Raw genomic sequence first — 16,818 nt, forward strand, 5'->3', positions numbered from 1 at the left:
TTGGGGCAGCAAGCCTGTTCCCCATCTATCCACCCCCTCCCCCCCGCTTTTCATAACCGCTTTGGCTTGTGTTGACGGTGCGCACGTGCGTCACGGCGTGATGTATCGGTCCCGCACATTGCTCAACAATAAAAAAAAACACTTTTTATTCTTCTTATAATTTACAAGCAAAGGGAATCCTCGCTCAGCCCTGTGCGCGACCGTCCGCCGTGTGTGTGTGTTGCGAGGCGGCTCAGCGGTACGCCAAGGGCTGCATCTAGCCGTGCACCACCGTGTTGCCGTTCCCAACTTGGATGACGTTTGCTTGGAAGCGGTTGTTGGGTTCTGTTGGGAGCCACACCGGGAGGGGGGGGGGGGGGGGGGAGGGTGTCAGGGTCACGGAGCGACGCGCGTGACGTCACGGGGGCCGGGGTGCTCCCGTCGCGACGTTCCCTTCAAGCCGGAGCGTCTCGCGGCCACCTCACCGGCGGGGCCCAGGGTCGAATCCCACCGAGCTGTGGGTAATTGTTGTTTTCTCTCTGCCACCGCCAGCAGGAAGGCTCGGTGCCAGTGCCACCGTCGAAACCTTGGCGAACCCCTGCGGCGGGGGGGGGGGCGCCTCTCCGCACGACGACACACAAACTCCAAATAAACGGTGGGCGTCAGGGGCGGGATCGAATCCACGACCTCGTGCACACCAGGAGAGGTAGTTAACATCTCATAGCCACCGTGATGACGATGAGAGAGAGAGACACGCAAACTCCAAATATACAGCAGCAGGCATCAGGGTCGGGATCGAACCCACGACCTCCTGCATACCAGGCGAGGTAGTTAACATCTCTTCACCGTGGCGCCCATTGACACACGATAAACGACGTCACGGGATCTTAAACGCCCGCTGTGACCTGCGGGGGCACTTGGGGGGGGGGGGGGGGGCACGGGTTGGGGGGGGCGGGAGGGTTGGCATCGCTTCTGACCTTTGCGCTTGTAGCAATCAAAGCAGCAGGCGAAGATGACCGTGAAGAAGATGGCCACAGAGAGGGGCACGATCCAGTGCATGTGGCCGACCTCGACTGCTCCTACTCGGGTGGTGGTGGGGGGTGGTGGTGGGGGGGTCAGAGACGACGCGGCCGCGGTGAGGATGCTAACCCGCTGCTATTGCTGCGTTGGCAGCGGTGAGAGAGCACAGTTCACGCAATAGCACCGACGTGCTGGCGTGTGTGGCCTCCAACACACACGCCAATATCTAACACATCAATGATTCACGCGCTATGTGAATGGCATCTCAGACAAAGATCCTCCCCCCGCGCCCTCCACCGTGCAGCATGAACAGAATGCGCTCGCCCCAACAGCCTCAACAGACTGTTGGGGCGAGCGCTGTGAGCGGGTAGCACCCACCAAGGTCGGCAAGGCACACGGAGGGGTCGGTGTAGCCAGAACCTCCACGCATGACCGCCTTTGTTTCCGCAGCGGTGATGTTTACGCAACGCACCAGGTGCTCATTTGAGGCCGAGTCTACCTAGGCAAGACCCAGGACTGGTTCAGTGTTGGTGAGCGCACCGCTCCTCACGCGGTTAGCACGGTGCGCTCCCCGCGCACGGACACAGGGGGAGGGGTTTGTTTTCAGTGAGAGGGAGAAAATGCCCAAACCGCGGCTCCCACCACCACCACCACTCTCTCTCTTCAGGAGAGAGTGGTGGTACACTCGGATGTGTGGCTGGTTCCGTCTGAGAGTAAACTCTTAAAGTGTTTTTGTTTTTACCGGGCAAGGCCCCACTGAGCTATGTAGCTTCTATTTATAGAAGAGACCTGGCCACCACAAATGATAGTTCAACCGAACGACCTTTCACGGAGCAATGTAAAGCAGCCAAATGACTCTAAACGTGTGAAGTTGATTCTGAATGTCGGGGGGGACGGGGGGGGGAGAGAGACACCGCTAAACTCCAAGTGTACAACAGGCGTCAGGGGTCGGGGATCGAACCGACGACCTCCTGTATTAATTCTAGATTTGAAGCTTTCGTGACTGCAAGGATTCATATTCTGGGGTTTTTTTCGGTAAAGTCACGTAGAAGGGAAGTAATAAAATAATAAAAATAAAACATAATAAAATATATTATATTATTTAATAATATTATTTTATTATATTATATTATTTTATTATGTTTTATTTTTATTATTTTATTACTTCCCTTCTACGTGACTTTACCGATAGAACCAAGAAGATGAATCCCTGCAGTCACGAAAGCTTTAAATCGAAAAAAAAAGTCACGTAGGTAAAATTTTTGTAAAATTAATAAAAGTAAAATAAAAATAAAATATACCAGGCGAGGTAGTTAACATCTCCTAGCCACTTTAACACCCCCCCCCCCCGCCCGCTGTACCCACCAGGCCGCTCGTCGTCTCTCGCGGGGTCCAGGGTGCGTGCCCCGCACTCGCTGTCGCGCGTGGCCGTGCCGTTGGCGGTGGTCAGACGGCCGTCTCGGTCGCACCTGGGATGGGTGGGTGGCGGTGGGGGACAGTTGGGTGGGGGCCCGTGGGATTCGGGGGGGGGGGGGTGCGACAAGAAGGACGCGACACTAAGAGGAGGACGACGAGGAAGGGGGAGGGAGGGAGGGGGGGGAGGGGGAGGGAGGGAGGGGGAGGGAGGGGAGGGAGGGAGGGGGAGGGAGGGAGGGAGGGGGAGGGAGGGAGGGGGAGGGAGGGAGGGGGAGGGAGGTAGGGAGGGAGGGGGAGGGGAGGGGAGGGGAGGGAGGGAGGGAGGGAGGGGGAGGGGAGGGAGGGGGAGGGGAGGGGAGGGGAGGGGAGGGGAGGGGAGGGAGGTCAGGCAGGTGCCTTCGCCGCTATGGTGCTGGTAGCGCAGCAGCAGGGGATCTGGTGATGGGTTTTTGAGGGTGATTTGTGTTTCTTGTTGGTGTCTATGAACACAGTGACACACAATGGGACTAATGTTACACGGGAAACTCGCGTTATATCCTTGATAAAAAAAAAATACAAACAAACGACATGATGAACGAAGTAAAGTGCCGAAAGACTGAGCCTCTTTCTCGTCTGATCGTTTAAAAAAAAAGGAGGGAGGGAGAGGCCGGACCGCACCTGGGATGGGAGGACCTGAGCGCTAGTGCAGGGGATGAAATCGGGACCCCATCTCCCACGACACGGGCTGGTAGTGGAGATGGAGTTGATGCGGTAGGGAAGGATCCGCAGCTGAGGGGACTTCCGGATGACTGCTACCAGCGGTGTCAAGATCGGCCTCTGTGGAGGAGGCTCGTGAAGGACGCTACTGGGCAGTTGGAGGCAGTCGCCCTCCAGCAACAACGGAGGGCGGAGGAGCGACGCTCACAACAACGAGCGGAGCGCCGGGCAGCTAAAATGCAGCAATTTGGCACAGTGGAGAGCACAGCTGGTGTGCATCTGCCAGTAATCTTAGTCAACCCATGGCACCTGCTGGGTCTGTCCCGTGACCTGTCCAGCGAGGCTTCGACACTTCACGTGGCCTCGAAGTGCACCTGGCCTGGCACAGGCGCCGTGGTGACGTCACCACCACTTAGTGGCGAATGGCGGCCGCTATTATTGTTGTTGTTGTTGTCGGTGCGTGCTGCGTACCGCGTGTGGGGTCGGCACGTCTGGGTTGCCGACGTCTCGTTGGAGAAGAAGTCGGGAGGGCACGCGGAGCACCGCGTGTCCATGACGGCGGAACCTGTACATGGTGGGAGACGAAGATTGGGAGGTTAAATGTCAGGATGAGGGCTTGCAAGTCACGAGAGTTGGTGGTTACGAGGGACCATTCTACTCTCGCCCCCGATGATGGCAGCAGCAGCAGCGATGTGCTCCAGGAGCTCGATGCCAGTGTGGTGGTGCCACGCAGCAAAATGTTAACTCCCTCGCCCGGTATGCAGGAGGTCGTGGGTTCGATCCCGACCCTGATGCCTGCTGCTGCTGTATATTTGGAATCTGCATCTCTCTCTTTTTCACTCCCCGTGGTCACGTGGGTTTTTCTCCGGCTCCTCTGGGTCTTCCCCTCCACGGTTCGAGTCAGCGTCGCGCTACGTGGCTGCTGGAAATTCCCACGTGATGACGATTAGTCACTTCGGTGAGCTAAAATAGCTACAGTGGGTCTTACCTGGGAGAATAAAAAAAAAATAGTTTAGCATTTGGCAGCTCTCCAACCTCCCTCCTCCCACCACCTCCTCCCTCTCCTCCTCCTCCCACCTCTTCCCCCCCACCTCCTACCCCCCTCCTCCTCAACTCCCTCCTCCCCCCCCGCCACCTCGTCGGGTCGCCCGCACGCGGCACTACGAGAAGGCCACCTACGGCGCACGCCTCACGTTCTTATCGTTTCGTGAGAGGGCGCCCCCTCCCCCCCCCAGTGGCAGCTGTCCCTGTGCGGCAACCGGTATGCACGCTGCTGCTGCTGCCGCTGCTGCTGCCGCTGCTGCTGCTGCTGTGTCATTTTCTGTGGATGTTTTAAATCTAAATATAGAACATTTGGACCGAATGACACCACGGGCGAAGTATTTGCGCAGAGAATACGCCCGAAGCTGTGCGCGTGCGCGTGCGCATGTAGGCTTGTTTGTATGTGTGCGTGGGCGTGTGTGTGGGCGTGTTTGTGAGCGCGTGTGTGTGTGATGGGAGCAGTTTTTGTGCTTTTGCGCAAGTCCGGCAAAACAACCCCGTACCTCCTTGCTGTGCCGGACGGGCAACTCTGTCATGGACAGTGCTATGGGAGGAGGGCCAATGCCGATTGGCTTCTCCCCTCATGGCGTCTGTGACTACCACAGTGGCTAAACGGGATCTCTGGACGGGTGCGAGGGGCAGGTAACCACTCCACCTTCAATTAATTACCACTAAACCACGACTTAAATATGTAACTAATAAGCTTGTTGTTGATGGGAGCAGTGGTGTCGCTGTTAGCGCACTGCGCTGCGAACGCGGCGACCCGACTTAGATTCTCACGGCCAACACCGGTGACGATTATCTGAACTGGTCCTGGGCCTCCCCTAAGTCAACTCAGCCTCAAATGAGTACCTGATGTGGTGCGTAAACATCGCCACTGGGGAAACAAAGACGGCCGGGCGGGGGTGCTGGCCACCCATCCCCTTGTGTGCCGTTCTGGCCTTCATAGGTGCTCGCTAACAGCACTTGCCCCAAAAGTCTGTCAATGCTATACGGGGGATCTTTGTCTTGTGTGTGTGTGTGTGCGTGCGCGTGTGAGCACGTGTGTGCGTGTGTGTGTGTGCGTGCGCGTGTGAGTGTGAGTATGTGCGTGTGAGTGTGTGCGTGTGAGTGTGTGCGTGTGAGTGTGCGCGTGTGAGTGTGTGCGTGTGAGCGCGTGTGAGCGCGTGTGAGCGCGTGAGTGTGCGTGCGTGTGAGTGTGCGTGTGAGTGTGCGTGTGAGTGTGTATGCGTGTGAGTGTGTGCGTGTGAGTGTGTGTGAGTGTGCGCATGTGAGTGTGCGCGTGTGAGTGTGTGAGTGTGTGTGGCTGACGGAGGAGGTGTTCAGGTTAATTGAGAAAAAGCGACAGGCCCACTCTCATCGCCTACAGCATCCCACGTCAGAGAATGAGGAGGTTTACCGCAGTCTTCGCTCGGAGGTTCGGAGAGCCGTGAGGCGCTGTAAGGATGGGTGGTGGTCGCGGGTTGCTGAGGAGATGGAGTCTGCCTCAGTGGCCCGCGATCACAAATCACTATTTAACTCCATCAAAAAAGTAACCTGCAGCGCCACACCTATTACCATCATTAGAGGAAAAAACGGTGATCCAATCTCCGACCCCCAGGAACAGGTTTGCAGATTTGCTGAGCATTTCTGTGAGGTCCTGGGGGAGGGAAAATCTCTCAGCCAGGAAAACATCATGGCACAAAGTGGGGATAACCCTGCTGAGGCTGCGGTGCCTCAAATATTGGAAGAGGTCACCCCCTGTGAGTGGCTGGCTGAGGTACCGGCTGTTGAGGAAGTACTGAGGGCGATCCGGAGTCTGAGACCAGGGAAGGCACCGGGCAGAGATGATCTCCCAGGCGAAATGCTGAGGGAGGGTGGCGTTTGTGCACAGACTGCCCTATATGACATCATAACAACAGTCTGGACCACTGGACGGGTTCCGCAGGACTGGAAGGATGCCCTGGTGGTCCCCCTCTTTAAGAAGGGGGGACCGTACCGACTGTAACAACTACAGGGGCATCTCACTCCTCAGTGTGCCGGGTAAGGTCCTGGCAAGGATTATTCAACATCGCCTTGCTAGGCATGCTGAGGAGAGGCTTGCGGAGCCCCAATGTGGTTTCAGGAAAGGGCGGTCCTGCACAGATGCCATATTTTCTGTCCGTCTGCTACAGCAGAGGTGTAGGGAATTCCAAAAAGACCTACATCTCTGCTTTATTGACCTGGTCAAGGCCTATGATACCATCAGTAGGACTGGGCTCTGGGTTGTTCTTCGTGCTTTCGGAGTCCCTGACCCTCTGCTCACGATCATTAAGGACCTTCATGATGGTGAGCGGGGCCCGGGTAAAACTACGTGGCCGGGAGTCGGAGCCTTTCCCTGTACACCTTGGGGTGCGACAGGGATGTCCTCTGGCTCCCACATTATTTAACATCTATTTCGACTGCGTAGTTCGTGAAGCCTTCAATAGCTGTACCGGGGGAATTACCATTTGGTACAGATACAATGGGAGGCTGATCGACGCCCGGGTGCGATCAAGGGATGGCTCCCTATTGGTCAACCACGTTATGTATGCCGATGATTTGGTAATAGCTGCTCATTCAGAAGAGGAGTTGGAGACGCTGCTGCTGAGACTGGAGCGTGCCACTAAGAGGTGGGGCCTTACCATCAGCCCCACCAAAACTAAGCACCTGCCTGGGTATTTTGTACCATCGGGCACTCCGCCCCCACAACTCCCAATCGGTGATGGGGCAGTTGTGGAGAGAGTAGAGAGTTTCCCATACCTGGGCAGTGTGCTCATGACCGGCTCCAGTTTATCAGCAGAGGTCTCACTCCGAATCAGTCGAGCGGCAATATCTTTTCATCGGTTGCGTAACGCTGTGTGGAAGCTACCTGGTCTGTCGCTCCGCACGAAGCTTCAGGTCTTCTCGGCCACGGTCATTCCCTCCCTTCTCTATGCTTGCGAAACGTGGACCCCCCTAGTGGAGCATCTTCGCCGGTTGGAAACATTTAGGCTGGCCTGCCTACGATCCATCCTGGGTTTAACCAGGCTGGATTGTGTGAGGAGCTCACAAGTCCTTGAAAGATCTGGGCAAAGTCCCATCAGTGAGCTCCTCCGGCAGGCAAGGCTGCGTTGGCTGGGTCATGTAGCCCGCATGCCCAGCCACCGCATGCCTAAACAGCTTTTGTTCGGCCGGATCGAGGGGGGCTAAACGGGCGCGGCACGGGCTAGAGAAGAGATGGAGTGATGTGGTACAGGAGGACGTGGAGCTGAGTGGACTTGCCGATGACTGGTACCAGCGGTGTCAAGATCGGCCTCAGTGGAGGAGGCTCGTGAAGGACGCTACTGGGCAGTTGGAGGCAGTCGCCCTCCAACAACAACGGAGGGCGGAGGAGCGACGCTCACAACAACGAGCGGAGCGCCGGGTGGCTAAAGCACAGCAAGTTGGCACAGTAGGGGGCACAGGTGGTGCATCAGCCAGTCATCTCGGTCATCTCGGTCAGTCGACCCGTGGCACCTGGGTCTGCCCCGTGACCTCCTGCCAGCGGGCGTTCGACACTTCACGTGGCCTCAAGGTGCACATGGCCTGGCACAAGCGTCGTGGAGACGTCACCGCCACTTAGTGGCGAATGGCGGTTGTTGTTGTTGTGTGCGTGAGTTTGTGCGTGTCAGTGTGTGCGCGTGTGCATGTGAGTGAGTGTGTGCGTGTGAGTGTGTGCGTGTGAGTGAGTGTGAGTGTGTGCGTCTGAGTGTGTGCGTGCGCGTGTGAGTGTGCGCGTGTGAGTGTGCGTGTGTGTGAGTGTGCGTGCGTGTGAGTGTGTGCGTGTGAGTGTGTGCGTGTGTGCGTGTGAGTGTGTGTGCGTGTGTGTGCGTGTGAGTGTGTGCGTGCCATCACCGAGCTGGGTGACCCCCATGCCTGCGGGGGCACGCGAAGTGGGGCTCGCACAGCTCCTGCTGGCAGGGGCTGCTGGGGCAGAACCTCCCCTCGCGGCACTCGCACCGCGTGTCCGCGGCCGCCGTGCACCGCTGTGTCTCGCGGAACCCACGGACTGCGAGACGGGGGGGGGGGGGGGGGGAGACGTGGGGGGGGGGGGGGGGAGTCACGGGGGGAGACGAGGGGGGGGAGACGAGGGGGGGGGTACACGGGGGAGACGGGGGGGGGGGGTACACGGGGGGAGATGAGGGGGGGGGGTACACGGGGGGAGACGAGGGGGGGGGTACACGGGTGGAGACGAGGGGGGGGGGTACACGGGTGGAGACGAGGGGGGGGGGTACACGGGGGGAGATGAGGGGGGGGGGTAACACGGGTGGAGATGAGGGGGGGGGGTACACGGGTGGAGATGAGGGGGGGGGTACACGGGTGGAGATGAGGGGGGGGGTACACGGGTGGAGATGAGGGGGGGGGGTACACGGGTGGAGATGAGGGGGGGGGGTACACGGGTGGAGATGAGGGGGGGGGGTACACGGGGTGGAGATGAGGGGGGGGGGTACACGGGTGGAGATGAGGGGGGGGGGTACACGGGGGGGAGACGAGGGGGGCTTGAGCACAGAGAGAGAGAGTTCGTGCCGTGTCGCTGTTCCTCCTCCTCGTCCACCGGCGGACCGGGGTCCAGAGGTCGCAACCGGGTACCCGATACCCGTACCCTACCCGATACCCGGCTACCCGTACCCGGCCAGGTACGTTTGTGACCCTGGTGCGGCCGGGTACGGGTACGGGTAGGCCGTGAGTCACTGGTGAGTCACCGTGTGTTACTCATTTCCCAACGTCTTGTCTCTTCTCACATTTCAAGTTCCTAGAATCAAACCACCCGAACCTGCAACATGGCTTCATCCAGAGGTTGCCAATCGGGTACCCCGATACCCGTACCCGGCCCGGGTACGGTTAGGGTACGGGTACGGCCGGGTACGGGTACGAGTACCCGTTTGCGACCCTGGTGCGGCCGGGTACGGGCAAGGAATCAAAACCCGTCTGCGGACCTCTGCCGGGGTCTCACCGCTGTCGCAGCGCCGGCAGGGCAGGCACGTGTGGTGGCTGTTGGCGAAGGCGGTGAAGGTGCCCGCGGGGCAAGGCCTCGCAGCGCCCCCGCAGCCCCGAGCTCATCTGCCCGCAGGTACAGGCCTGGTGGAGGACACGGGGGGGGGGGGGGGGGGGGGGGGGGGCGTGAGTCCGCGGCCTCGCGTGGCGCATCTACCAGTCAACCCGTGACCTCGCGTGGCGCATCGGCGGCGACAAGGCTCGAGACGCGCGGCCAGGAGCCCCTCTGGGTTCGTCTCCCGCACTCAGGGGCGGCTCTCCGTCTGCGCCGAGTGTGGACGTCGTGCCAGCGTTCTGCGTGGTGGCGCAGTGGGGAGCACGCCGTGGTGCATCTACCAGTCAACCCCGTAACACCTGGGGTCTGTCCCGCGACCTCGTGCACCTAGCCTGGCACACCAGTCAACCCCATAGCACCTGGGGTCTGTCCCGTGACCTCCTGCACCTAGCCTGGCACACCAGTCAACCCGTAACACCTGGGGTCTGTCCCGCGACCTCGTGCACCTAGCCTGGCACACCAGTCAACCCATAACACCTGGGGTCTGTCCCGCGACCTCGTGCACCTAGCCTGGCACACCAGTCAACCCATAGCACCTGGGTCTGTCCCGTGACCTCCTGCACCTAGCCTGGCACACGAGTCAACCCATAACACCTGGGGTCTGTCCCGTGACCTGGTGCACCTAGCCTGGCACACCAGTCAACCCATAACACCTGGGGTCTGTCCCGTGACCTCATGCACCTAGCCTGGCACATCAGTCAACCCATAACACCTTGAGTCTGTCCCGTGACCTCGTGCACCTAGCCTGGCACACGAGTCAACCCATAGCACCTGGGGTCTGTCCCGTGACCTCGTGCACCTAGCCTGGCACACGAGTCAACCCATAACACCTGGCTGTCTGTCCCGTGAAACCGTGCACCTAGCCTGGCACACACAGTCAATTCATAACACCTGGGTCTGTACCGTGATCTCCTGCCAGCAGCGAGCCTTCCACACCTCAGGTGACCGCTTTAACGTGCACCTAGCCTGGCACGAGCGATTTTTTTAATGTTACCGCCACCAAGTGGCGAATGGCGACTATTGCTATTGAGAGTGAGCGAGTTGAGTGTGCGTGGTGTGTGTTCTCTCTCCATCGCTGTCAAGATCGGCCTCTGTAGAGGAGGAGGCTCGTGAAGGACGCTGCTGCTGCTACTGGGCAGTTGGGAGGCAGTCGCCCTCCAGCAACAACGGAGGGCAGAGGAGCGACGCTCACAACAACGAGCGGAGTGCCGGGCAGCTAAACGACAGCGAGTTGGCACAGTGGGTGGTACAGCTGGGTGCATCTACCGGTCATCTCAGTCAGCCATACCCATGCCACCTGCTGGGTCTGTCCCGAAACCCTTTGTCAGCGAGCCTTAGCGAATGGCGGCTATTGGTATTGGTTCGCTCTCTCCCCACTGTTCGTCGTGAAGTTTCCTGTGGGGTTCTCACTCTCCTTAGCGACAAGCGCCACTCGCCACTAATTGACGTCACCACGGCACGTTGAGGCCACGTGAAGTGTCGAACGCCCGCGGGCAGGAGGTCACGGGACAGACCCGGCAGGTGGCCATGGGTTGTGGCGTGTGGATTAACGGCGGAAATGCGACCGGGTAGTGTGCTAAACCACAAAACACAACACCACCATCCTATCACTGGTGCGCCGTTTAATCTTGTAACAGGAGCTTGCTCATAATAAATGTTTTTTGGGTTTAGATCGCGTTATTTATAAATGTGTCGTAACCCTCCACCGCCCGACACCGGCCAATCAGTAAAAAAGTGTCACGTTGACAAAAGACAAATAGTTCACTGCTTTAGCCCACCGGTGTGTGAAGCGTGGAACCACAACATTTACAATTTTTTGAGTAGCACGACGTTTCGCTGGTAATTGCATCCAGCATCATCGGGCAATTCGCCAGAATGGTGAGGCTCTGCTCTGTCTCCCGTTCAACACAACAGGAGCTTGCTTACAGCACTTGCCCCCAACAACGTGCGGAGGCTACACGGGGTCGCTTTGTCTTTTGGAAAGTTTTTTTTCATGAATTCCCCGTATAGCCTGAACAGACTCTTGGGGCAAGTGCTGTTAGCAAGGCCAAAAACTTCACGCGAGGGGGTAGGTGGCCAGCCCCACGCCCGGCCGCCTTTGTCTCCCCGGTGGCGATGTTTACTACACACTGCACCAGGTACTCATTTGAGGCTGAGTGGACGTAGGGAAGGCCCGGGACTGGTTCAGATAATCGTCATTGGTGTAGGCCGCGAGCGGGAATGGAACTCGCGACGCCAAGTTGGTAGCTACTACACCGCTACACCAACGCTGCCACCACGCCACTCGCAACAGCAGAATCGGCATTGAGCAAAAAACAACAACAACCGTCATGCTCCATAATGCAGGGTTTTTGGGGTTTTATCGCGTAAATATAAAGGTGTCGTTCAACCCGCCCCCACCCGTCACAGCCAATTAGTAATGTTTGTCACGTAAACAGAACGTGGCCAATTCGTTACTAGTGCAGCACACCGGTTGTGTTGGAAAGCAAATCCACAACGTTTACAATGTGAGTACGACGCTCCGCCAGTAATTACAACTAGCATCATCAGGTGGCGGCCAGATTTGTGGAGAAATCCTCCTGTTTCACACATATTTACGCGATCTAACCCCCCAAAAAAAACACCTGTATTGTGGATATTGGTCGCGAAAGCTGCGCGTTAAACTGATCCGTAACGCTCACATACAGGCACACAAATCCCCAAGAACTCACTTCAACTGGGAAAAGCTGGCAGGACCCTCCTGAACGAAGAGACTCTGCGAGGCGTTCCCCTCGCTTAACAAGCGTGGCGCGATATCTAGGGGATCACATTTTTTCTTGCCGGTTTCAAAACGATGGAAAAATAATATGTTGAAACCACTTTGGCTGGAAATAAAACACATTCCTCCTGCGGAGGGAGCTGGTAGGAACGTCGGGTTGCTCGGTCAATGGCCTGCAGGGTCAACGGCGGCGTGGTGTATTCCGCAAATATGCCCGACTGTGAGTGCGGGCACAAGCCGGCGAGAGTAGGTTAAACGTTGAGTTTTATAAGGGCGCCACAAGGTGACCAGCCCCCTCCCCACCCAGCCCCCACCCCCCACCCAGTCCTACCCTCCCCCACCCAGCCCATCCCCACCGTCCCCCACCCAGCCCCTCCCCACCCTCCCCACCCAGCCCCTCCCTCCCCACCCAGCCCCTCCCTGCACGACAGACACAATAATCCCCAGTGGGCTGGTGTAACCAGGAGGTTCCTACCAGTATTAATAGATAGATATATCTGCCCAACGCGAGCTATAAAACGTTTTGATACTCGCATTGATCTTTGCGGCTGTTCGCTTCCTGGCGTTTGTGCTCCCCGGTCTGACACTGGTACAAGGCGATAACGACGGATTGTCCTGGTGGTAGCCAATCAGTTTCAAAGACAATGTGTGCATTAGTATGAGAGCCATCTTCTTGGTTCTTTCGGTAAAGTCACGTAGAAGGGAAATAATAAAATTTAGAAAAATAAAAGAATTACATTTGTTTGTTGATAAAAATAAAAAAATTGAATTTATTTTATTTCTATTATTTATTATTTTTATTATTTATTTTTTTCCTACGTGACTTTACCGAAAAAACCTAGGAGTATGAATCCTTGCAGTCACGAAAGCTTCAAAGCCTGTTTTATTGCCAGAAAGGGTATACACCGATTGTTATGATGATGTAATGTTATTTATACCACCATCGGCCACTAAGTTTGAAAGTTCAACCTGACTGACCAGGTAAGAACTCGAAAAACCAGGACAGAGTCTCGTTCGCAAGAGTCACCTTGTGGCGACGACGTCATCATCACTCACCACGGCGCTTGTGCCAGGCTAGGTGCACTTTTGAGGCTATGTTAAAGGGGGCTGGCTACTGGCAGGAGGAGTTCACGTGATAGACCCAGGTGTTACGGGTTGAGTGACTGCTGTTGACTGGCAGATTCATACAAAGATCCCCCGTATAGCCTTTGACATACTGGGGGCAAGTGCTGTTAGCAAGGAGCACCTATGAAGGCCGGCACGGCACACGATGGCGTGGGGTGGCCAGCACCACGCCCGGCCGCCTTTGCCTCCCCAAGTGGCGATGTTGTTTTACAGAATCAGAATCTTTATTTAGACCGCAAAATCCGATGATCCGTGAAGCTCTTTTTCACAGACGTCCAGTCTGGAGGGGTCAGAGAGTTACGAAAAAAACGACACAAAAACACGCTCGGAGTTCAACGCGTAGGAGAGCTAAGCAAGTCACGAAAACTGAAGAAAATAATAAATGAACAAAAGATTATAAGTGCAGTAAAACCTTGGATTGCGAATAAACTTGGTCTGCGAGTGTTTTGCAAGACGAGCAAAATTTGTAAATAAATTTGGTAAACGAGCGAGGTCTTGCAGTACGAGTACTGTAGTACGTACAGTATACGCTTTGTCTGTCGAGCGCCACGTGATCACAACTGAACCGATGGTTCTTCTCTCTCTCGCTGCGGCATTGTGGGTAATCGTCTCCATGCTCGGTCTCAGTCGGCGTGCCTCACTCGTATAGTCAACATCCGTGCGAGCGTAGGACTGTTTACTAAAGTGTTGTGACCACGAGTTTGTGTACGTAAAGCATTTTTTAAAATTTTGTGTCCAAGTGTAGCGACTGTTCTTTAGTAAGTGTCCTGCCAGTGAAAGTCGTCCTACACAACAACCCTCCTCCTCCTCCTCTCTCGTCTCCCTCACACCAGCCACGATTAAATGTAATGAATACATTTGATTACTTGATATTAAACTTAAATAATACAATTATAAAAAAGGTATTTTGTATTCATCATTTTTATATGAATACAGTATTTTTTGGGTTGTGGAAGGAATCATCTGAGTTTCCATGATTTCTTATGGGGAAATTCGCTTTGATATACGAGTGCTTTGGATGACGAACACGTTTCCGGAACGAATTATGCTCGCAATCCAAGGTTTTACTGTACAAATTACTTATTCAACACTAACTCCCATGCTTTGCACATCGCACCAGGTACTACTTTCATCGTTACCCAGGTGAGGCCCCGCAGAGCCGCGACGCAGAACTCTTTCAGAAGCGACCTGGCGATCGCAAATGATAGCCCAACCAATCGACTTATCACCCTGTGGAAATGTACAGCAGCCAAATAGTCTCAACGTGTGATGCCGATTCTAAATTTTCGAGGGAAATACCAGAGGCCCTCGCAGTAAAAACCACGCGACCACGGGGAGAAAGAGAGAGAAACACGCAAGCTCCAAATATACAGCAGCAGGCGTCAGGGGTCGGGATAGAACCCGCGACCTCCTGCACACCAGGCGAGGTAGTTAACATCTCCTAGCCACCGTGAGATGATGAGAGAGAGAAACACGCAAACTCCAAATATGCAGCAGCAGGTGTCAGGGGTCGGGATCGAACCCTCGACCTCCTGCACACCCAGGAGAGGTAGTTAACATCTCCTAGCCACCGTGATGATGATGGGGAGAGAGAGAGACACCGCAAACTCCAAATATACAGCAGCAGGCGTCAGGGGTCGGGATCGAACCTGCGACCTCGCATGTACCAGGCGAGGTAGTTAACATCTCCTAGCCACCGTGATGATGAGATAGAGAGACACGCAAACTCCAAATATACAGCAGCAGGTGTCAGGGTCGGGATCGAACCCACGGCCTCCTGCACATCAGGCGAGGTAGTTAACATCTCCTAGCCACCGTGATGGTGATGAGAGAGAGACACGCAAACTCTAAATATACAGCAGCAGGCGTCAGGGGTCGGGATCGAACCCACGACCTCCTGTATACCAGGCGAGGTAGTTAACATCTCGGCAGCGCGGTGCCCCTCGGCCGAGGGGAGGGTTCTCATCGTCATCCCAGATGTTGGTGTCCGTGAACGGGAATTGTACTCGGGTCGCCATTTCGTTGAATTACCATTTGTGGCCAAGTCGCTTCCCGTTAAATAAAAAGCTGCATAGCTCAGTATAAGAGTTCGTGTCACAGCTGCGCTAAGGAGGGCCGTCCATAAATGACGTCACGCGATTTTGGACGATTTTTGACCCCCCCTCCCTCCTCCTCGTCACACGGCGTCACAAAAAGTCAGACCCCCCCCCCCCCCCTCAAATATGACGTCACAAAGCTCTGCCCCCCCCCCCCCCCAAATAAAACATGCTTCAAATCGCTTTAAACTAATGTAATTGTAGTGCGTATTTAATGTGGCGCTGCACTCTGATGTTGTAGGAGAAAACATTTATTAAAAAGTATATTTAATTAAGTAGAACGTGTTGTCTACATTATTTAAAGTTGCGCATTTTGATGTGACGTCACATTTCTCAACTCCCCCCCCCCCCCCTCGTCACACATCGTCACACATGTCTGACCCCCCCCCCTAGGTGCGTGACGTCATTTATGGACGGCCCCCAACCATTGCATGGCGCTGTCCATACCGCCCCTCCCCCCTCCCCCCTCTCACCGGCATCACACAGGAAGCGTCCTCGCCGCGCCTCGAGATGCGGGTGACTCATGGGAGGGGCTCCAACCCCCGGCACCTGGAGGTGGGGGGCAAGGGGGGGTGGGAGCAGAGGGGGTGGGGGGGCAGAGGGGGGGGGGCAGAGGGTGGGGGCAGGGGGGGGTGGGGGCAGAGGGGGGTGGGGGCAGAGGGGGGTGGGGGCAGAGAGGGGTGGGGGGCAGAGGGGGGGTGGGGGCAGAGGGGGGTGGGGTGGCATGAGAGGGGGGGGGGTTATGGGCAGTAGGTAACATGAGTGATGGAGTGGGTGGGTCCGATCTCCGTGTCGTTCACGGCAAATTCGCGCGGGACTTTCCGCGTGTCGCAATCCGCGCTTGACTCGCGGTACTGTTGGGACTTTCTTTCGCACCGTACGTAGCCAACCGTGCTCCAAAAGACAAAGCGACCCCGTGTAGCCTCCGCATGTTGTTGGGACCAAGTGCTGTAAGCAAGCAAGCTCCTGCTACGAGATAAAACGGCGCAGCAGTGATAGATGTTGGTGGTGGTGGTTGTGGTGTCGTCAGCGCTGTACCCGGCCGCATTTTCGCCTTTAGTCCACACGGCCGCCATTCAACTCGGGGGCTGTTTTTTTTTTGTCAGTAGCGACTCTGAGTGAGGGGCCGTCCATAAATGACGTCACGCGATTTTGGCCGATTTTTGACCCCCCTCTCCCCCCCTCGTCACACGGCGTCACAAAGTCAGACCACCCTCAAATATGACGTCACAAAGCTCTGCCCCCCCCACCCCACCAATACCATGTTTCCATTTTGAAAATAAAACATGCTTCAAATCGCTTTAAACTATTGTCATTGTAGTGCGTATTTAATGTGGCGCTACACTCTGATGTTGTAGGAGAATTTTTTATTTAAAAGGAGGCGTTGGAAAGCTGAAATTTTGCATAAAATTCACTTGAAAATATTCAACGTCTAACTAAAACTGCAGATGTTCAGAATATTATATTGAAATCCTCTTATAATTATAAAATATGAAAAGTAATTATAACTATAATAAAAAAAATACTTGAAACTGTGTAGTAGAATGAAGCAAAATGGAGAGTACAATTATAACAATCACATATTCATTCCACAGAATGAAAAGCCTGGTAGAATCATT

General features: G+C 55.8%; 1 protein-coding gene across 1 annotated transcript; it reads right to left on the minus strand.

Annotated features, from left to right (window-relative positions):
* Positions 1 to 129: 129 nt before the first annotated feature.
* Positions 130 to 15,743, minus strand: LOC144730763 (uncharacterized). The gene is made up of 7 exons (XM_078611501.1): positions 15,673 to 15,743; positions 9,125 to 9,249; positions 8,026 to 8,179; positions 3,583 to 3,676; positions 2,365 to 2,468; positions 957 to 1,058; positions 130 to 324 (listed from the first exon to the last, which is right to left on the minus strand). The coding sequence occupies exons 1-7, from the start codon at positions 15,722 to 15,724 to the stop codon at positions 257 to 259; spliced, it is 699 nt and encodes a 232-aa protein (XP_078467627.1). The 5' UTR covers positions 15,725 to 15,743; the 3' UTR covers positions 130 to 256.
* Between the last annotated feature and the right edge of the window lie 1,075 nt (positions 15,744 to 16,818).

This window comes from Lampetra planeri, chromosome 36, assembly GCF_965212315.1.
Source record: "Lampetra planeri chromosome 36, kcLamPlan1.2.h2, whole genome shotgun sequence".
NCBI classification, from domain to species: domain Eukaryota; kingdom Metazoa; phylum Chordata; class Hyperoartia; order Petromyzontiformes; family Petromyzontidae; genus Lampetra; species Lampetra planeri.